General features: G+C 45.0%; 1 protein-coding gene across 2 annotated transcripts in view; it reads right to left on the bottom strand.

The window, feature by feature from the left end:
- RNF213 (ring finger protein 213) overlaps positions 1-19,363 on the bottom strand; it is a 1,978,231-nt gene that overhangs the window by 1,444,619 nt on the left and 514,249 nt on the right. For both annotated transcript variants that reach the window (XM_069199724.1, XM_069199725.1), the window contains exon 10: positions 2,825-3,020. In XM_069199724.1, the coding sequence (XP_069055825.1) occupies positions 2,825-3,020 (196 nt within the window). The remainder of the gene's footprint in view (positions 1-2,824; positions 3,021-19,363) is intronic.

The raw sequence follows: 19,363 nt of genomic DNA, 5'->3' as shown, positions 1-19,363 counted from the left end.
GATGCCACTCTTTTGCCAGCAGCATCGAATTTCCTGCTCTCCTTGTCTGGTAGTGGTGCATCACCAGATGACTAGGAGTTGGCCCTCTTCCTTGCCGCACTGACAACTACGGAATCAGGAGGTAGTTGTTTGGTAATGAATGCCGAATCAGAGGGAGGTGGCTTATATTTTTTCTCAACTCTGGGAGTGATGATCCTCGCTTTAACTGGCTCTTGAAAAATGTGATGTGCGTGTTTCAACATGCCTGGAAGCGTGGGAAGGGACTGGTAAGTAGTGTGAGTGGAGGATAATGTATTAAAGAGAAAATCATCCTCAAGAGGCTCGGTGTGCATGGCTACGTTGTGGTATGAAGCTGCCCTAGCCAAAACCTGAGTGTATGAAGTGCTATCTGCTGGTGGCGATGGTTTGGAAGGATAGCAGTCTGGGCTGTTATCAGAAATTGGATCATCGTAGAGATCCCAGGGGTCGACATTGCCTTGTTGTGAATCTGCAGAGTGTACTGGAGACTGTGCAGGTGTAGGGGTAGTGTGTGGAGAGACAGTCAGGTGAGGAGAATGAGGAGGAGACTGATGAGGTGAGAATTGCAGAGGCAGAGTTTTTTGTTTAGGCCAATGCACTTTAGCTGGTGGCTGATCAGTGTCCAACTGTCCTTGAAAGGCTAGCTTCCTCTTAGTTTTCAGAGGAGGTGCAGTCAGGATCTTGCCAGTGTCTTTATGAATATGAATTCTGGCCTGCCTTTCATCAATTTCCTCCATTCGTGCGAGTTCCTCTGAAAATCTGTGGCTTTCTTTAAGTTGTTTTGAAAGTCCATGCTCCTCTGTGTAGGTGGGTCTTTTTGGCTCCGAAGCCCATTTTCTCGGGATCGAATGGGCTGGAGTGGATGTTGGCCTCGGCTCCGACAAGGATTTTCGAGGCTTCAACTCGATGGGTCGGTGTTTGTCTGTTTCAGAGCCTGTGCTTCAGCTCGAGTCCGAAGGCTTCGGTGGAGTGGCCTTTCTCGGTGCCAAAGTTGTTGCTTGGTCACCGGAAGTCATTTTGCGGGTGGAGCCATGCCCTTCCTGTTCCTGAGGCCTTGTGTTTGGGCTTGGATTGGACAGGGGCAGGGCTACTCACGTGCTGTCCTGCCGTGACCGGTCTGTCTTCCTCGGACTCGGACCCTCGGACGGAGACTGCGGTGTGCATAATTTCCTCTTCCTCCACGTCAAGACGTTCGGTGCTTCTTGACGCCATTTCCAACCTTCGTGCTCTTCTGTCTCGTAGAGTCTTCTTCGAGCGGAAGGATCTGCAGGCCTCGCAAGTATCCTCTCGATGGTCTAGAGATAGACAAAGGTTACAGACGAGATGTTGGTCTGTATATGGGAAATTGGCGTGGCACGAGGGCAAATGCAAAATGGGGTCCGGTTCATGAGGCTTTGAGGCGGTCGGCCCGACCAGGCCAGAGTTGGGTGAGTAAAGAAGTAGGATCCGCCGGTACCGAAGTGTCGATGATACGCAATAGAAACAATACTGACTAACTAGATTGTTTTCAGGACTTTTCCGACTCAAACCACCGGAACGAAAAGAAACAAGTCCGAACCCGATGGCGGAAAGAAAACAATCTAAGATGGATTCAATGCAATTGCGCAATGGAGCCGAAGAGGAGGAGTCACTCGATCCTGTGACCCGAAAAGACTTCTTCGAAGAAAAACAACTTGTAACACTCCGAGCCCAACACTAGATGGCAGGGCCTATGCATAGCATGTGTATCTGCAGCTACACATGCCATCGAACATATATATATACACACACACACGCACACATCCCCCACCTCAAGTGTGGTGTGCAAGTTGAATATACGTATTGGGTATTGGATCATAGAATTGTACCAGTCTCCACTCCTCCTTGTCGTGGACTTTGAGCTGTAGCAGTAGAGAAGAAGGACCTTTATCTGTCAATTAATGAGGGGGTGGGGTTAGAATTGGGTATCTTGATATAAAGAGAAAGAACACGTATTTGCAGGCAGACCATACAGGATGATTCAGAAGCTATTAGATATGATTGGCAACGGGTATGCATACATCAATGTGGGATCTGCATAGCACAAACCTAGCTGAAATGCAACATTAGTACATAAGTACTTTTAGAGTATTATGGCATGCGTGTCAGTTTCAGGCAGAAGAATATTTTCAATGTCTTGGGACTATTTGACGGGAAACTGAGCAATTTATGGAAATGAACTGCTTATCCTCTTTGGCCAGATTCAAAGACGGTAGCTACAGAGCCTGAAAGGAATTTTTAATTTGGAAAGTAAATATAAACTCCTTTACAGGCTAAAACGAGTTACTCACGAGAAGCCTTCAAGTATATTCATTAATTGAGCATTCTTAGGGATCCTGTCTGGTGATATTCTTAAGATGAAGAATGTTCCGTTATAAGTGTCCATCAAAATCGGACTGACATTGGTGGCTGAGCATAGGTAAGTCTGACATTGGTGTCCTGGTCAAAGCTAAGTTTCCCCCAGTGGCAGAATACAAAGCACTACAGGGTAAATCAGAGCCCTTTCTTCTGCATAGATATTTAAGCGCTAGAATGTTGTGAAAATGGGAGAATCTGTAAGAGTGTAAAACATGAACGTGCTAATTCCAGTTACAAATGTCCTGTGGGTCAACATTTCAAGGTTTCATGTAGCTGTAAAGACTCTCACTGGTAATGGAATGTCACATGGAGGATTAAATGGTCAGATATGCAACTCATTTAATCAATACGAGCAGATGATATACATATCCAGGACTAAAAATCAGAAAAGGCCGATGTCTGTACAGCTACAATGTTTAAATATACAAACCTTCTCATTAATGTAGCAAATGCCGACATTCCTCAATCTATAGTATGTTCCCATCAGGGCATCCAAAACATCAATTTGTACTTCAGCCAGAAATTCAGGCACGCTTTCCAACGGCAATAGACAAAACCAGGACCTGCCCAAGACTCTGTCCACCTCCAATAAATACTGCTTATTCTTCATGAGAGCTACAAGGGGCCTGCATTACAAGAAAAACAGAAAATTAATGTGCAAAGGTGAATGAAAAAAACTCCTACTGACAAAAACCTGGAAATATGTATGTGAATGAAACTATCAACCATGATGTAACAAACTAGTATCTGCACAATGTCATGAGAACTGAGCATGAATTCTTCAATGCAGCAATGGGGTTTACTGAAAAGGCAGTATTAAAATAATTCAGTAATATTGAGAACAAATAATGACGAACAAAAAATATTTTAAAATAAAGACATTAACATTATTTCAAAGTCAAATGGCAGTAATAAAATATATGCCACAAAGTGCTACAATAATTACAAATTATGGGCTAGATGAATTAATATCTGGTCACAAAAAGTGATTGAAAGTCTTTTTGTTAGCAGTATTAAATTTGGCAAATTTGACTTGTGCACTAAAGGTCAGTCCCCAAATTTCAGAATTTGGGTGGGTCGCAGTTTTATCTGCCTCACTAATATTCATAAGGCAGGCCGCAAAGTGCAACTGATTCTGAATGATTGTGTCTGTTTTTTTTTTTTTTTAATAAACATGTTTTAAAAAGTTTCTCTGAGATTTGCAGTGGTCCCCTGAGCCGCTGTCTACTCCCCCTAAAACATTTTTATCAGTAAACAAAGGGGAAAGGGTCCAAAGAGGATCCTCTTTCCTTTTATAAACGAGTTATTACCCCACCTTGAGTGCTGGTAACCTTTCAATGGTTTGCAACCGCAATTCCGGTCGCAGACCATTGATACAGCTGGTATTATTTCAGTATTTGGAAGGAACATTGTAAGAAAGAAAAAAGTATTTGATTGAGGTGGGTGAAGATCCTTCTCAAGCAACAACAAAATTCACAAATGAAGTTAGAAAGACAGAGTACATTTTATAAAATAAAATCACACCAAAACAAATTAAATCCAATCACTAGAACCACAGTTATTTTTTTTTAAAAATGTTTGAGAGTAAAATAGCGCCTAAAAGATCAAAGCACCAAGAAAGGTCATCTCCTTGTTCAAGACTAGAGCAAAGTCAGACGTTATGGTGCACGGTTTGGATACACAAGGTGGATTGGACCTTCTCTCAGCTTACTTTCGGACTCAAACTTCAAAGAAAAGTTTCTGAGAAGGTAATATTCAGGGGGCAAGGCAGCTGGCAGTGTCCAAAGACTAGGTGTCATCATCGGGGAGCTGCTGGTCGAAGTCGGGGAGAAGATACATTCAGACTGTCATTCTTTTGTAAGTCAAAAATGTCTAGTGGCACAAAGCTACATGCTGTAGCTGATGAGGGGTTCACGTGGCCAAATACCCTTTCAGTGAGGACCCGCTAACATGATGTGCTGCTGTGGAACAGAGCAGGAACTACAGCGAAGTCAGGCCAACCGGCAATGCACCTCAAGCGGATTAGCAAGAAGCTAGATCCCAGGCTCCTGTCAATTACCAGCTCACTTTTTGTTGAACATTTTTTCAAGTCTGCCTTTCAGGCTGTGGCTGGAGAAGCACTTCTAGAACCACTTTCAATGGTCTAAGACTGGTTGAGCACCCCTTTGGGGGGACAGGACTCACTTCAGACAGAGATCATGCACAATGCTCAGGCTCTCTAGTGCTTGTTTAGGCCCTGTAGCTTACACAAGATGCCAACCAATTAGCCCTTGGAGTCACTGTGGTAGTCCTGGGATCAAGCAGCAAGGCAGGCCTCAAGCAGCAGACCAGTCCTCTGAAGCACAAGGCAGTCCTTCTGGGTGTCCTCTGCAGGTCTAGGAGTGTAAGTCATGTGAACCGTGTATACAGGAAGAAGGCACCAAATGGTTAAGTAAGAAAATGCCAATTTTCTAATAGAAGCATTTTCAGAGTTGTGACATAAAATCCAACTTTACCATTAAAGATGATTTTAAATTACAATTCTTTTGAGGCCATACACAATATTTCTATTTGTTTCCAATCAAAGTTACCACTTATTAAATGTGATAAGGTAACCCAATTATATCCTATGGGAAATGTAGGCCTCACTGAAGTGAAAAAGAATTCAAGAGTTTTTCACTACCAGGACATATAAAACTTAACACACATCCTACGTGTGCAATACAAAGCACCGTGCCCAATGAGCTGTTTAAGGCTTACCATGGCGGTGGCTTATAGGTATTAAAAAGGGAGGCTTAGTCTTGGCAAAAGGTTTATTTTGCCAAATTGAATTGGCATTTTAAAACTGCACACAGTCTGCAACTGCAGACTTGAGACATGTTTTAAAGGCCTACGTAAGTGGGTTGCACAGTATGTGCTGCAGGCCCACTAGTAGCATATAATTTACAGGCCCTGGGAGCCTGCAGTACCATTTTACTACAGACTTATAAGTAAATTAAATGTGTGAACTGCATGTTGGCCAATTTTATCATGTTTAAAGGGGAGGGCACAACCACCTTACCATTGTTAGCAGTGGTAAAGTGCACGAAGACCTAATGCAAATAAAAGCAAACTTCAGAAAACAGGAGTGGTGAAGGCAAAAAGGTTTGGGGGATGACAGTGCAGAGAGGGCAAAGTCCAACAAAATTTGTTACCAAATACTGAATTGGTATCAATCAAATAGTAATCCTATACTAGGAGACGATAATGCTTTGAAGTCACAAGAAGTGCTGGGGCTAATTCACTGGACCACAATTGAGCATGGGCACCAAATACATTCTAAACTGTTTTTCACATAACATGTTAGAATAAGTATGGTGCATGCCATGAGCGCAGCTTGGTGTAACGTCTGTACTGTGCAGTGTCAACTGGGTAATAAAAGAAGAGATCTGCATTCATCACAAGCTTCATGGGAGGACAGTGGGCGAATGAGAATCTACAGCATTACATGCTATGAGCAGATGCTCAAAGAGTAACATTTATAATTTGCAGCATGTGTGGCCAAACATGCACATGTTTAGCATCAACTGTAAACCAACGCTTGACCCTACGCATTGTCTATGGAGTGGATAATGAAGATGTCTGAATTGAAGTCCTTAAAAGGTTCTAGCTAAGGTACCCACACAGTAGTGCTTGATAAAATTATGTGGTGTTGACTAAATAAATGCTTTGCAGATGCCAGCTAGCAGAATGTTCATGGGTGGAGCGTGCCCTTGAGGGTACACGTAAGACTCTTTACTTTGTGGTAAAATGTTTAGATGAGTTTGACACACCCATCAACATCCACCAGCACACACATACACTTACCAGCTGCTGAAAGGAGGTAGTAAGTGCATGTGGTAAAATACCATAGAATAGCACATTCCATGTGGTTTTATGACAAGAAAAATCTGCCCCGGAGGAACATGACGGTCAGCTAACGAGCTGCCGTGAACTCCCGTCGGACGGATGTGACGCCGAAAACGCGCGTCTTGCATTGTGAGCAGACCTTCCCTCGGTCTCTGCTCGGGAAAGCAGCAGAGGTTTCTTCCCGTCGGAGCCACGTTTGTTTGTCCCCCCTGGCCCCCCCCCGGGCGACGGCCTGAAGGATAAAGGGCGAGGGTGAGGAGTTTCCTCATCTCGCCTTCGCGCTCCGGTTTGGGAGTCTGGGCGCGTGAGACTCGGGAAAGCTGCGGTAGCTTTCACTGCCGGATCCGCGTGTGTTTGTGCCCCCGGCCCCCACCCGGGCGACGGCTTGAACGACAGGGAGGCGAGGGTGAGGATTCTCTCCTCTCGCCTTCGTGCAACGGATTGGGAGCCCGGGAGCGTGAGCTTTGGATCTCCCGTTTCAGCGTTTCTTGAGGAATGCCCCTGGAGCAGCGCTAACGGAGCAAGGAGCAGCAAAGACGGTGACAGGGTATTTCTGGTGGAGTGGGGGGGTGCCTGGGTGACTAGTCCTATGATTTTTGCTTGACTATAGCTTGTCTCCAGCAGGCAGAGACTGTTATCATTATCGTTGCTGCCCTCCCAGGAGTATTGGGGAGCTTAAAGAAAACATTTATATCTGTGAAAGTGCTGCCTATTGCAACAATAACCAGATGCAAGAGCCTTCTACTAGAAGTTTGTATTAGAGGAACTCCAAGCCTAAGTATTGAGTTTTACAGCTGCGTATTCGCTAGGGATTGCTACGTTTCAGCGCTTGTCATTTTATAATCACAAATTCTGTGCAAAACTTGTTGCTTTATACAGAAGGGTAGTGAGACTCAGAGGGACGCCAAAACTCAAATCGCTTTTGTACTCATGGTGCTTTGCCGTTTCCTGGAAGGACTGAGAGTGTAAATTGTTGTTTCAATTGAGAGCTCCTAAGGTTTAAGGGTCTTGAGAAAGGAGGTGGGACATCGCTTAGATAGGTTCCCTGTCGGGTGGGGGTACTTGGCCCTCCACTTCTTGCGCTGTTTTTCCCCTGGATTTCTAGGCGTTAAAAAGAGAAAAAAGGGGCAAGAAGAATACTTTTGGTTATTGTGCCTTGTTAATTTCATTCCTCCTCTCTACTGTGTTTTCCTTTTTCCGACTTTTGTCGGGAAAACTAGGGAGGAAAAACGGCGAACAAGAAGGGGGGGTCATTATCTACGGAGAGGGGTGGCGGGGTGCCTTGGAAGCGGGCTTTAAACTCCAGTATTTGGGCAGAAGCGGTAAAGGGTGTGCGACGTGGGAGATCTTATACCTCCCGCTGCTCTCTCCGTGGGAGCCTCCCGGAGTCCCCGGGGAACCTCACCAGATCCAACTTAAGTGGGACGGGGGCAAGAAAGGAGTGTGAGAGTGTTGGAACCCCGCAGTGCATGTCATTAATCAAGCGACGCCCCAGGGGTGCCCGGGCAGAAGTCAACGATGTGATTGTGGCCAGGAAAAGTAAGCCCGGTACCCGTGGTACAAGTGCTAATCTTCGGACTCAGGTTTCTGGAACTATAACAACAGGTATAACGGACTTAGATCCTAAAATCTATGGTGAAGGGCCTCCCCACACAACACTATTAGTGGATCATCCTTTACCCCTCCGGGAAGAGAGTCAAATTGAGATCCAGGGGAGGAGTGATTCGTTGATCACAAGGTACTTCCAGACCGCAATTCCCCCACCACAGGATATGGCAAACGTTAAACCGGCCTTAGACAAGCTAGAGGCTTCTAAGCTAGTTGAAGGTGGTTCAGTTGTCGGCCCAGCACAAGAATTGTTAGATATGGAACCAGCTACAGTGAGAGAGGGCCCTTTAAAGATATTACCCTTGCCGGAAGTTGATGGTAAATTTTCCAGTGGATCAATAACGCATGACTTGGATGTACAGGCTCTGCTAATTTCTCTCACCAAAGAAATTAGAGGGAAATTCGAAATTTCAGAAACTAATCAAACTAGGATTCGGGAAGCCTGTGAGGTCTTGGAAAGTAAAATCAACCTGCTATCAGACCGGCTGGGGAAACTAGAGGCTGTGGTGGAGGCCCACGAGGAACGAGTGTTAGCTCAAGCTAAGGACATTTCACAATTGAAACGGGGAGAAAAGATGTTGCAGGACAGATTGGAAATGTTGGAAAATAATATGAGGAGAAACAATATAAGGCTCTTGGGAGTTCCAGAGGGGTTGGAAGGGGAAAATATTAAGAGCTATGTGATTTCGCTGATTAGGGATGTCCTCCCCAGTATGGTAGGGGTCAATCTGGAGGATGACATTCAGAGAGTCCATCGTGATCCTTTCAAGAAAAATCCAGGAAGGAAAAACCCCAGGAGGATTTTGATAAATTTTAACACATACTCTATTAAGGAAAGAATCTTGTCTGAAGCTCTCAAGGTTGGGGCTTTTCCCAAAGGGGAATGGTCTCTTAGGATAAGATCTGATGTGTCTAAGGCAACGTTAGATAGGCAGTGGGAGCTGGGAAGTTTTATGCGTGAGCTCCGTGAGCTAGGGGCGACGGTCCAACTAAGGTTCCCGGCAGCTCTCCGTATAATGTGGAAGAATAAAATGTACAATATGAGAGATCCTGGGGAGGTCAGTATATTTATAGAGCAGATTAAGGCGTCTCAATAAGATCTAGTGGGAAGCCCCCGTCCGGCGTGGGGTTCGAATATAGGATAACAGGATGGTTATCCCAGTAGAAAAAGGGAGGGTTCCTCTGGGGAGGGAAGGGGGTTTGGGGGGCACGTTGGTGGTGGTGGGTGCAGGGGTGGGTGACACGGGGAGTCTGGGTTTGTTTTGGGTATGGTGGGTTGAAAGGGATAAAATAAGAAAGTCCTCATATGTTGCTAATATAGGTCGGGGGGGTTGCTGTTCTCCCTTTGTTTTCCTTCTCGCTATGAATGAGCATGCAGGGTATTGAAAAGTTGAGATTTATCTCATGGAATGTGAATGGGTTAAGGGTGTCTGGTAGGAGGAGGAAGATCTTTGAGTATTTACGTTTGGTTGAAGAGGAGATTATTATATTGCAGGAAACCCATCTTCACCAAACTGAATGGGAGACCTGGCTTAAACAGCTGAATTGGGTTGCGTTTAGCGTATGCTCTTCTCAAACTAGTACAATAAAAGGTGTGGCAGTTTTGATTAAGAAATCCATGAGGTGCAGGGTAGGAATAGTACATGCTGATCCTAGAGGGAGGTGGGTAGTGGTAGAGCTGTGTGTAGGTGGTCATTGGATTACAGTGTCGGGTTACTACGGGCCGAATATTGACGACCCATCGCCATTTCAAGACTTATTTAATATTTTACTCTCAGCTAGGTACCCAGTGGTGTTGGGTGGGGATTTTAATATACTGCTAGACCCTGTACAGGATAAGTCAACCCCTAGGGGTACGGTTAATTCACCTAAAACAAGGGCAGTAGTGAAGCAAGCAATGCAGGATTTAGGCTTAGTAGATGTCTGGCACTGGAGAAGGGGTGAAGGAGATAGATATACATTCCACAATAAAAAATATGGGCATAGATCTAGAATAGATTTTTTTTTAATTCATAAAAGTTTATGCCCGGAGGTAAGTAGGGTAGCTCACAACACAGCACACTTGTCAGACCATTCTGCAGTAATACTACATTTAGATATTAGGGTGAGTAACAGGACAATTAGGAGCACAATCAATCGTGCTTTATTTTTAGACAACGCATTAGTAGAAGTGTTAAAAAAAGATACTAGAGAATTTTTTCAGTTGAATCAAGGAACAGCAAGTTTGGGGTGTGTTTGGGATGCGTTCAAGGCTTTTATAAGAGGGAGGCTAGTTAACCTTGCAGCTTATAAGTACCGTGAAGAGAGGGAAAAGTTGGGAAACATGGAGTTGTCATTGAAAACCTTGCAGGTTGCAAGGTATAATGCGCAGTTAGAAGGGAAAACGGATTTAGTAATGGAGCTGTCTTGTCAAGAGGAAAAGGTCCGGTCTAATCTAGATGCTTTTTTGGAAAACCGCTGCAGGTTAAAATGGGAAAGTAGTCAATATGCTCATTTTGATTATGGAGAAGGCTGCAGTAAACTGTTAGCGTGGAAGGTTAAGTCAGACTTTTCCAAAAGGCACATTTTATCAGTCAAATTAGAGCCTGCGAATCAGGTCTGTACGGAGCAAGAGGAGATTGAGGGGGCATTCGTATCTTTCTTTCAGGAGATATATTCAGAAAGTTCGGTTAACTTAGAAGAGCCGGTAAGAGAATTCTTAGATAATGTAGATCTTCCAGTTTTAGAGGAGTCGAAGAGGCTCCTACTGAATGATAAGTTAAATGAGGCTGAGTTGGCGGAAGGTCTAAAGGCACTAAAAAAAGGTAAGGCAGCGGGGCCAGATAGTCTCCCTAACGAATTATATAGGGCTTTGGGGGAGGAACTTATCCCTTTTATATTAGAGTTATTCAACTCTATGTTGATAGAAGGGACCCAAATTCCCAATTCCTGGAGAGAGGCGACAATTTGCTTATTGCTAAAGCCGGGTAAGGATTCCACATCATGTTCCTCCTATAGGCCCATCTCTTTGCTGAACGTAGACTATAAACTTTATTCAGGACTTTTAGCCAAGAGACTGGGGAGAGTTGCTGGCAATCTAATCCATTCGGACCAAAAGGGCTTTATGAAGGGGAGGCAGCTTCACGAGATAACTCACGAGTTATTTGCTGCAATTGATTTGGCGGTTCACGAGAAGGCGCCTCTGGCGATCTTGTCTTTTGATGCGGCCAAGGCCTTTGACCGTGTTAATTGGTTGTTTCTAAAGGTGGTTCTGGAAAAAGCGGGCTTGGGAATCCCTTTTATCAGGGCAATAGGAGAACTGTATAGATGTCCTCTAGCGAGAATTCTGGTAAATGGCCATTTAACACAAGAATTTAGGATTTGGCGAGGTACGAGACAGGGATGCCCCCTATCTCCTTTGCTTTTTAATTTATACATTGAACCCTTGGCAACTTTACTCCGGTCTTCTAAAGAGATTATCCCATTTAGAACTGGGGGATGGGAAAAAAAACTGGCTTTATACGCAGATGATTTGATGATATATACGAGTGATGTTAGCTCTACTCTACCTAAGGTCACTGCTTTGATGGAACAATTTGGAAGACTTTCTGGGTACAGCATAAATGCAGAAAAGACAGAAATAATGTGTTGGAATTTGATGTATGCTTCCCCTTTAGTTAAACAAGAGATCAGATATTTGGGTATTCGGTTAACAGCTGCTTTTAATGAGGTAGCTAAATTGAACTTTGATATAGTATATAGGGAAACCAAAAAACTGTTAAAAGCGTGGGTTGCACTTCCTCTTACGATAATTGGGAGATCTAATATTTTGAAGATGTGTATCCTTCCAAAATTTACTTTTTTGTTCAACACTATCCCATTAGAGTTTGAGAAGAGTTGGTTTAAAAAACTACAAGGGGAGTTATCCTCATTTGTATGGGCTTCCAAGGGAGTCAGGATTGCTTGGAAGAAGTTGAGTAGAAAAAGGGAATGGGGAGGTATTGCGTCTCCAGACCTTTTTAAGTACTATTTGGCTTTTCACCTAAAAAATATTAGAGTTTTATTGAATAAAAGGACTGAGCACGATTCAGTCTGGGGAGCATTAACGGCTCACCTTGAAGAAGGAGCAGATCACTTTTTATATAAATTTGGACACCCCAGTTACTTCAAGAAAGTTCGCTTGAAACTCCCCAGACATGCATGTAAAGTTTGGATGCATTTTCGGAGGGCGTTAGAGATACCTTATTTTTGTAGCTCAGCTCCCATTTGGGATTCGCCTGGCACTCCGGAATGCCTCATAGACAAACTATCAACTCCTTTGAGAACAAGTGGGGTGGAAAGATGGGGCCAATTGATGGAAGGAGACGAAGTGTTAAGCTGGGGCGCATTCCAGGAAGGTACTGGCAGGACAGTTTCTAGATTTAAGTATCTTCAAATATCTAGTTGGGTAAAGTCTCGTCGAATTGGGGAAATAGGGAGGAGTATATGGGAAGGGAAGCTAAATCAGGGAGCTATCAACAAAGAGGTTGCATTGTGGTACCACGCTCTGTTAGAATCATCAGATGATAGCGCTTCACTCCCCTTGTCGAAGTGGGGAGCAACTTTCCCAACTTTAGATGTTAAAACACTGTGGCAAAAGTCTTGTTCAATACTGTGGCTTACTACTAGTCCTGCAGGGCTGAAGAAAAATCATTTGTTCACACTCCATAGGGTTTACTGGACTCCGGCCAAATTAACAGCTATTGGGAAATCTCAGAAAAATTGTCCAAGGTGCGGGGATGATAAGGCGGATGATATTCATATGTTTTGGCATTGCACTAAGTTGTTGAATTATTGGGGGGACATAGAGAGTATTTTTAAAGTAATTTTTAATGTAAACTTAGTTGTAAATCCAGCATTGGTGGTGTTTGGGGTGTGGGACCAGGATACAAATTATCAGAAGCTGTCAGTTCAGCAAGAGCATTTGCTGTTCATATTAATTCTTCTAGCTAGGCGAGAAATTTGTCGTAAATGGATTGATCCTCTGCCTCCTCGGGTGTTGGATTGGCAGACAGCTGTAAATCGAATCTGTACATTGGAACAATGGGGCCCCTTGTCTAGAAAAGATAATTTTTGGTTATATTGGGAAAATGTGTATCAATAACATATTATTTTTTTTTTGTGTCATATAAACTTCGTATACTTTAAAAAAAAAAAAAAAAAAAAAAAAAAAATAATAATAATTTAAAGTCCAATGATTAAGATCTCCCCCTCGTTCTCTGGAGGTGCTGCTTTGGCTACGATTGAAAGTGATAACTTTTGATCAATGACTCCCGTACGAGAAAGTACAATCAGTAGATTAGAGGGGATGATCTACTGAGGTTTGGTGGCATACTGTCGTTTGTTGTGTCATTGCCTTTTTTTTTTATTTAACCAAAGCACGGGGGATGAATATGAGGACAAAAAAAAAAAAAAAAAAAAAAAAAAAAAAAAAAAAAAAAAGAAAAATCTGCCCCAAGTAGTAGTTCCCCCCATTCCATGGAGGTCAACTACTAATTGCACAGTACTGGTGGCGATTTTACACAGCGGTAATGATACAATTGCACGCATTTTCTTCCATGGTCCCAGTCTTATGAAAGCCTGAGAACAATCATTTCTTAAATATTTTTGAGGGCTTGTATTTCAAGGTATCTACCATACAGGCTGTGATTCATGGAGAGCAGGAAACCATAAAGTGAGGATCTCGGTCTCTGTAGAGCACCAAGCTCATGCTAAATTTCCAATAATTTGTGACTAGTTTATGCTGCAGAACCGACTTGATTTTCATCTTTTTAAGTGTCCTTCTCAGTCTTTGTGTAAATTGAAGCTTCTCATGGCAGTTAGCCCTGGGACTGTCTCGAATCAGGAGTAAGAACAATGTGGGAAAAATGAAGTGTGATATGTTTGCACCTGGCTGTCATGAACCTTTCCGCAGCAGAAATTAGTGACAAAGGGCAAGCCTGGCCTAGAAACATCATAACCCTGAACAACGGAAACTACTATTACACTCTTTACCCTTACCAGCCACCAAACAGCAGTGCTCAGAAACCCTTTCCTAAAGATTGACGGACTTATTAAAAGTAGCCCTGTCTACATCCCCCTTACCTCACTGTATGGGTCTTCACTCTCATGCCACAGGAATGCAGGCAATACACTTCTACTGTTTGGGAAGCTGTCCTCATCACCATTTTCTGCAATGCCACAACCAGGGGCATTCAAAATGAATCACACTTAGCTTTAATAATTAAACTAAACTTTTAAGAAGAACATCAGAAGACACGCACACTGCCATTTCTCGGAACCTTCTTTTCCATGTTTGCTTTATTAGCCCTGTAGAACAAGTTACTTACCATTTGGTAACAATTTATCTAGTAGAGACAAGGGTAGAGTCTAGCTGAAGATTCCTTACCTTATATTTCCCTCAGGCGTCAGTCTGCCATCAGAGATTTTTCTTTGAGCAGTATCCTTGTGTACCGTTAGGTGGTGTTGGTTGATCTTCCATCCGTCATTGGTGTTGTGGTTGCCAGATAAGATGTCACGGGTCATTCTTTCACTAAACCTGTACTATTGTTTCCACAATTGGTACACAGTTAAGTCCCAGGTAAATGGTACCAGAGGTACCAAGGGCCCTTTGGCCAGAGTGGGTCCCTAAGGTTTGCAGCTTATACTATATGCCTTCCTCAGGGACCCCCTCACCGAACATGCACACTGCTATTGCAGACTGTGTGTGTGGGTGAGGAGAAAAAGGTAAAGTCGACATGGCAGCCCTCCGTGGGTGCCATGCCCACAAACCACTGCTTGTGGCAGAGGTAAGTCACCCCTCTAGCAGGATTTACAGCCCTAAGGCATGGTGTGCTTTATCACAGGTGAGGGTATAGCTGCATGAGCAATACGCCCCTACAGTGTCTAAGTCGATTCTTAAGACATTGTAAGAGCAGTGTGACCATATTAAGTACATGGGCTGCGAGTTTATCATTGCAAACTTAACAGCTCCCAGCTCAATAAACCCACACTGATGCCAGTGTTGGATTTACTGAAAATGCACACAGAGGGCATCTTATGGATGCCCTCTGTGTTTCACCCAACTCTCTTCTCTGTGGCTGACCAGTCTATGCCAGCCTGCCACTACCAGAAATGTTTCTGACCACATAGGGTGAGAGCATTTGTACTTCAGGAGTCAGGGACAAAGCCTGCTCTGGGTGGAGGTGCTTCACACCTCCTCCTGCAGGAACAGCAACACTTGTCGGTGAGTCTCAAAGGCTCGTGCCTGTTTTGCTGACGCAGGGCACTCCAGCTAGTGGAGATGCCTACCCCTCAGACCAGGCCCCACTTTTGGCAGGAGGTCTGTCGGGAAAATTAGGAAACACCAGGAGGAGTGTCCACCCCAGCTTGGACCACCCCTGGGGAGCCCAGAGCTGAGGTGAACCCCTCCTGACAGAATCCTCCAACTCGTTTTGGAGGGTGATAGCCAACAGGGTTAGTAATGTGCACCCCTCCCCTAAGGGAGTGGGCACAGGAAGGGTGTAGCCACCCTCTGGGTTAGTAGCCATTGGCTAATGCCCTCTGATCCCTGTAACACCCCTATATCTAGTATTTATGGTCACCCCGAACATTGCTGTACAGATTCCTGGTGACCGTAACGAGAAGAAGGACTGAAGAGCCACACCAGCAGAGAAGACTCCAGATGACAATTGACTTGCCCCAGCCCTACTTGCCTGTTTGCAGCTTCAAGACTCGTGCTACAAAAAGGTGAAGCATCTTGCAGGACCAGAGACTTTTACAAACTCCCAGAGGATGCCTGCTTACCCAAGGACCAAGATCTCCCGAAAACAGTGGCCTTGTCCACAAGGAAACCTCAAAGAAGGAATCCAGACCTTCCCAGATCTGTGAGTCCTGCCCACTCTGCACTGCTCTGTGTAGGGTGAGTGTGGGAAGGGGGGATTTCCTTTTACAGACTAGGTGGTCTCACACATTATATAGTGTCATGCTTCATCATTTGACCACCTAGCCTCACCCAGGTAGGACAGTGCCGCCTGGGCGGACTCAACCTCTCTGTTAAAAGAATGGGAGGGAGTGCGTAAATATATTTTATCTGGAGATAATGGGATCCAGCTAAACTAGGGGAATATAAAAACACCTCGGCAGCTACCTGTGTGTGGTCTACACTTTTAATAGTGGTGTCTGCTGGTGTAACTAAAAACAAGGGCAGGACACCTCGGTGAGAATGAGGACTCCCTGGGTCGCCATTCTAAGCACTGGCCGACATGTTTCTGCCCTCTACTATGAGCCATGGAAAGTCTGGGGGCATTCTTCAGGGCCTAGGATCCCTAACCATCATGCAAAGTGCAGATAGATGAACCTCCTCTCATATAGGGGAGGAAAGAAAGAAAAATAATTATAACAATTGAATGGACCTACCTGTGGCAAGGGACTACCTCTCGGAGGCCATAATATCTAAGGCTACTGGCCTCAGATTCCAGGAGGGGAAGTGTACCCTTATAGTCACACTTACATCAAAGGAGGCGCTCGCTGTGCACCTAGATCGACCCCTCGCTGGACCGCTTGAGGTCTGTGCCCTGAAGTTCCAGGTGTCTACTTTTGAAACTGAAAAGTATTACTTACCTGAAAACTGTTTTATTCGTGAATTCCAAACAAAGTGCATTTGATACTTCAAACTGATACCTTCCTGAAACTGTACTTGCCTGCAACTGACATCCTTTTGGTTCTAAAAATAAAATAACAAAGTATATTTCTGATACATAAACATTGGCCTGGAGTTAGTCACTGAGTGTGTGCCTCATTTCTTGACTGTATGTGTACAACAAATGCTTAGCACTACCCTCTAACTGCTCGACCACACTACCACAAAAGAGAGCATTAGGATTATCTACTTTAGCCTCTGTAAAGAATCTGGGGTTCCACTGAACTTTGTGCACATTATACCTCACTTTGTTATAGTATATACAGAGCCAGCTTCCTACAACTCCTAGTTGTAGATTCCTTTTCTTAGAATAGATACCCAAGCAACACCATGCCCGGAGGCGGGTCAGCGAACCAAGATCATATTAGGAAGTCCTGCACGACCGAACTGGCAAAGTACACGTCCCTCTGGACCTGACTGTCCAGGCAGTGGTGTTTAATAAATGTGTGCAAGGACCCCCACGTTGCTGCGTGGCAGATGTCTAGGACTGGAACTCTGCGAGCTAATGCACTGGTTGCAGCTGCTGTTCTGGTAGAAGGAGCATGCAAGCCCGCCTGGGGTTGCTTCTTAGCCAGTGCCTAGCACAAATTTTATGCAGAGAAGCACCTATCTGAAGATGGTTCTCTTCTGCACTGCCCAACCTTTCTTCGCACCCATATAGCCCATGAAGAGTTGATCGTCCACCCGGAACTCTTTTGTACGATCAAGATAGAACGCTGTTAGAAATGGGGTTCCTGGTTGGCAGTCAGTTTGTAGTCTGTCCAAGCATGCACCCTCACTTTAGGCAGGGTAGTGGAGATACACACCTAGGATAACTCCTGCTCACCCCCTTGGTAGCTTGGCACAAGCAGTCAGGCTTATCCCAGAGGCAATGTGTAAAGTATTTGTACAATCACACACAGTAACAGTGAAAACACCACAAAAGTACTCAACACCAGTTTAGAAAAATAGCCCAAATGTATCTGAGTAAAATAAGACCAAACGCCAAAATTCCAACATACACAAGTTATAAATGTTCAAAGATTAAACTTCAATATAGTGCTTAGAAACACAAATCATTAAATTTGGTGTTATCACGGCATTGTGATAGAGTTGTTCCCCCAAATCCGACGCCAATGGCCCCAGTCAAGGAACCCCAGGTACAGTACCTTGTGAAAGTGAGGGAACAAGCTGGTTCATGGAGTCATGGAGGCAAGACGTCGCTGGATCCGGTGCAACGTTGGTTTCTTTGTTGCGGAGCTGTGGAGGTGAGGCGGCGTCAGTACGAAGCGTCAGTTCCTTTCTGTGGAGCAGTGGACATGAGGAGGCGGCGGCGGCGGTGTGAAGCATCGGTTCTTTACACTCTGCCACGGTCGATGTCCAGCAGGTCAAGACACTTTGGGGCAACCTCACGGGGTCATGGTCACGCCACCTGGCTGCAGGCACCGTGGCAGAGTCTGGTGTCACGGACATCGGTGACACGGCACTCAGGACTCTCAAAGTCACAGGACGTCAGCAGGGCTGTGGCAGCACCAGGCCTGCAATGTCAGTCGAGGTTGTCGCACTCCACCGGGGACCACAGCTTCAGTTGCAGGGGTCACACAGCGGTGTCAGTCTGGGAGTCGTCCGAAGTCGGTGCACTTGGTTCTTCTTGGTTTTCAACCAGTTTTCACTCCCAAGGGCCCAGAAACTGGAGTAGACACCACCTGGCAAGATAAGAGTCCACCGCAAGTGAACCCAGAGGCTGGTAGGTGAAGTCTTTGCTGTCCCTAAGACTTCCTAACAGGATGCAAGCTCAGTCCAAGCCCTTGGAAAAACTTTCCAAGCAGGATACACAGCAAAGCCTAGTCTTTGCCCTCTCTAAGGCAGAAGCAGCAACTGCAGACCAACCCAGCAAAGCACACACCACAAAGGGGCAGTACTCCTCCTCTCTTCAGCTCTTCTCCTTGGCAGAGGTTCCTCTTGATCCTGAAGTATTCTGAAAGTCTGGGGTTTTGGGTCCACTACTAATACCAATTTCTGCTTCTAAAGTAGACAAACTTCAAAGGAAAGTCTCTGTTGTTCACATGATCCTGCCTTGCCCAGGCCTAGCCCCAGACACACAACAGGGGGTTGGAAACTGCACTGTGTGAGGATAGGCACCGCCCTTTCAGGTGCAGGTGTCAGCTCCTCCCTCACACTCCAACCCAGGAGACTCATCAGGATATGCAGAACACTTCCCAGCCCCCTTTGTGTCACTGTCTAGAGGGAATTCACAAACAGCCCAACTGTCAATCGGACCCAGACATGGATTCCACAAGCACGCAGGGGCTTAGAATGGTTAAGCAAGTAAATGCCCACTTTGTAAAAGTGCCATTTTTAAACTGACAATCTAAAAAAACAACTTTACCAAAAGATGTATTTTTAAATTGTGAGTTCAAAGACCCCAAACTCCAGGTCTCTATCTGCTCCCAATGGGAAACTGCGCTTAAAAGATATTTAAAGGCAGTCCCCATTTTCCCTATGGGAGAGATAGGCCTTGCGGTAGTAAAAAAAGACTTTGGCAGTATTTCGCTACCAGGACATGTAAAACACACAAGTACAAGGCCTACTTTTTAAATACACTGCACCCTTCCCATAGGGCTGCCTAGGGCTGACCTTAGGTGTGACGTACGTGTAGCAAAAGGGAAGGTTTTGGCATAGCAAGTGGTGGCACTTTCCAGGGTGAATTGACAGTGCAAGCTGCACATCGTCACTGCAGGGGCAGGTCTGAGACATGCTTCGAGGGCTACTCATGTGAGTGGCACAACCAGTGCTGCAGGCCCACTAGTAGCATTT

The sequence above is a fragment of the Pleurodeles waltl genome, chromosome 7 (assembly GCF_031143425.1).
Source record: "Pleurodeles waltl isolate 20211129_DDA chromosome 7, aPleWal1.hap1.20221129, whole genome shotgun sequence".
NCBI lineage: Eukaryota > Metazoa > Chordata > Amphibia > Caudata > Salamandridae > Pleurodeles > Pleurodeles waltl.
This window is presented reverse-complemented; position numbering and strand designations above follow the sequence as displayed.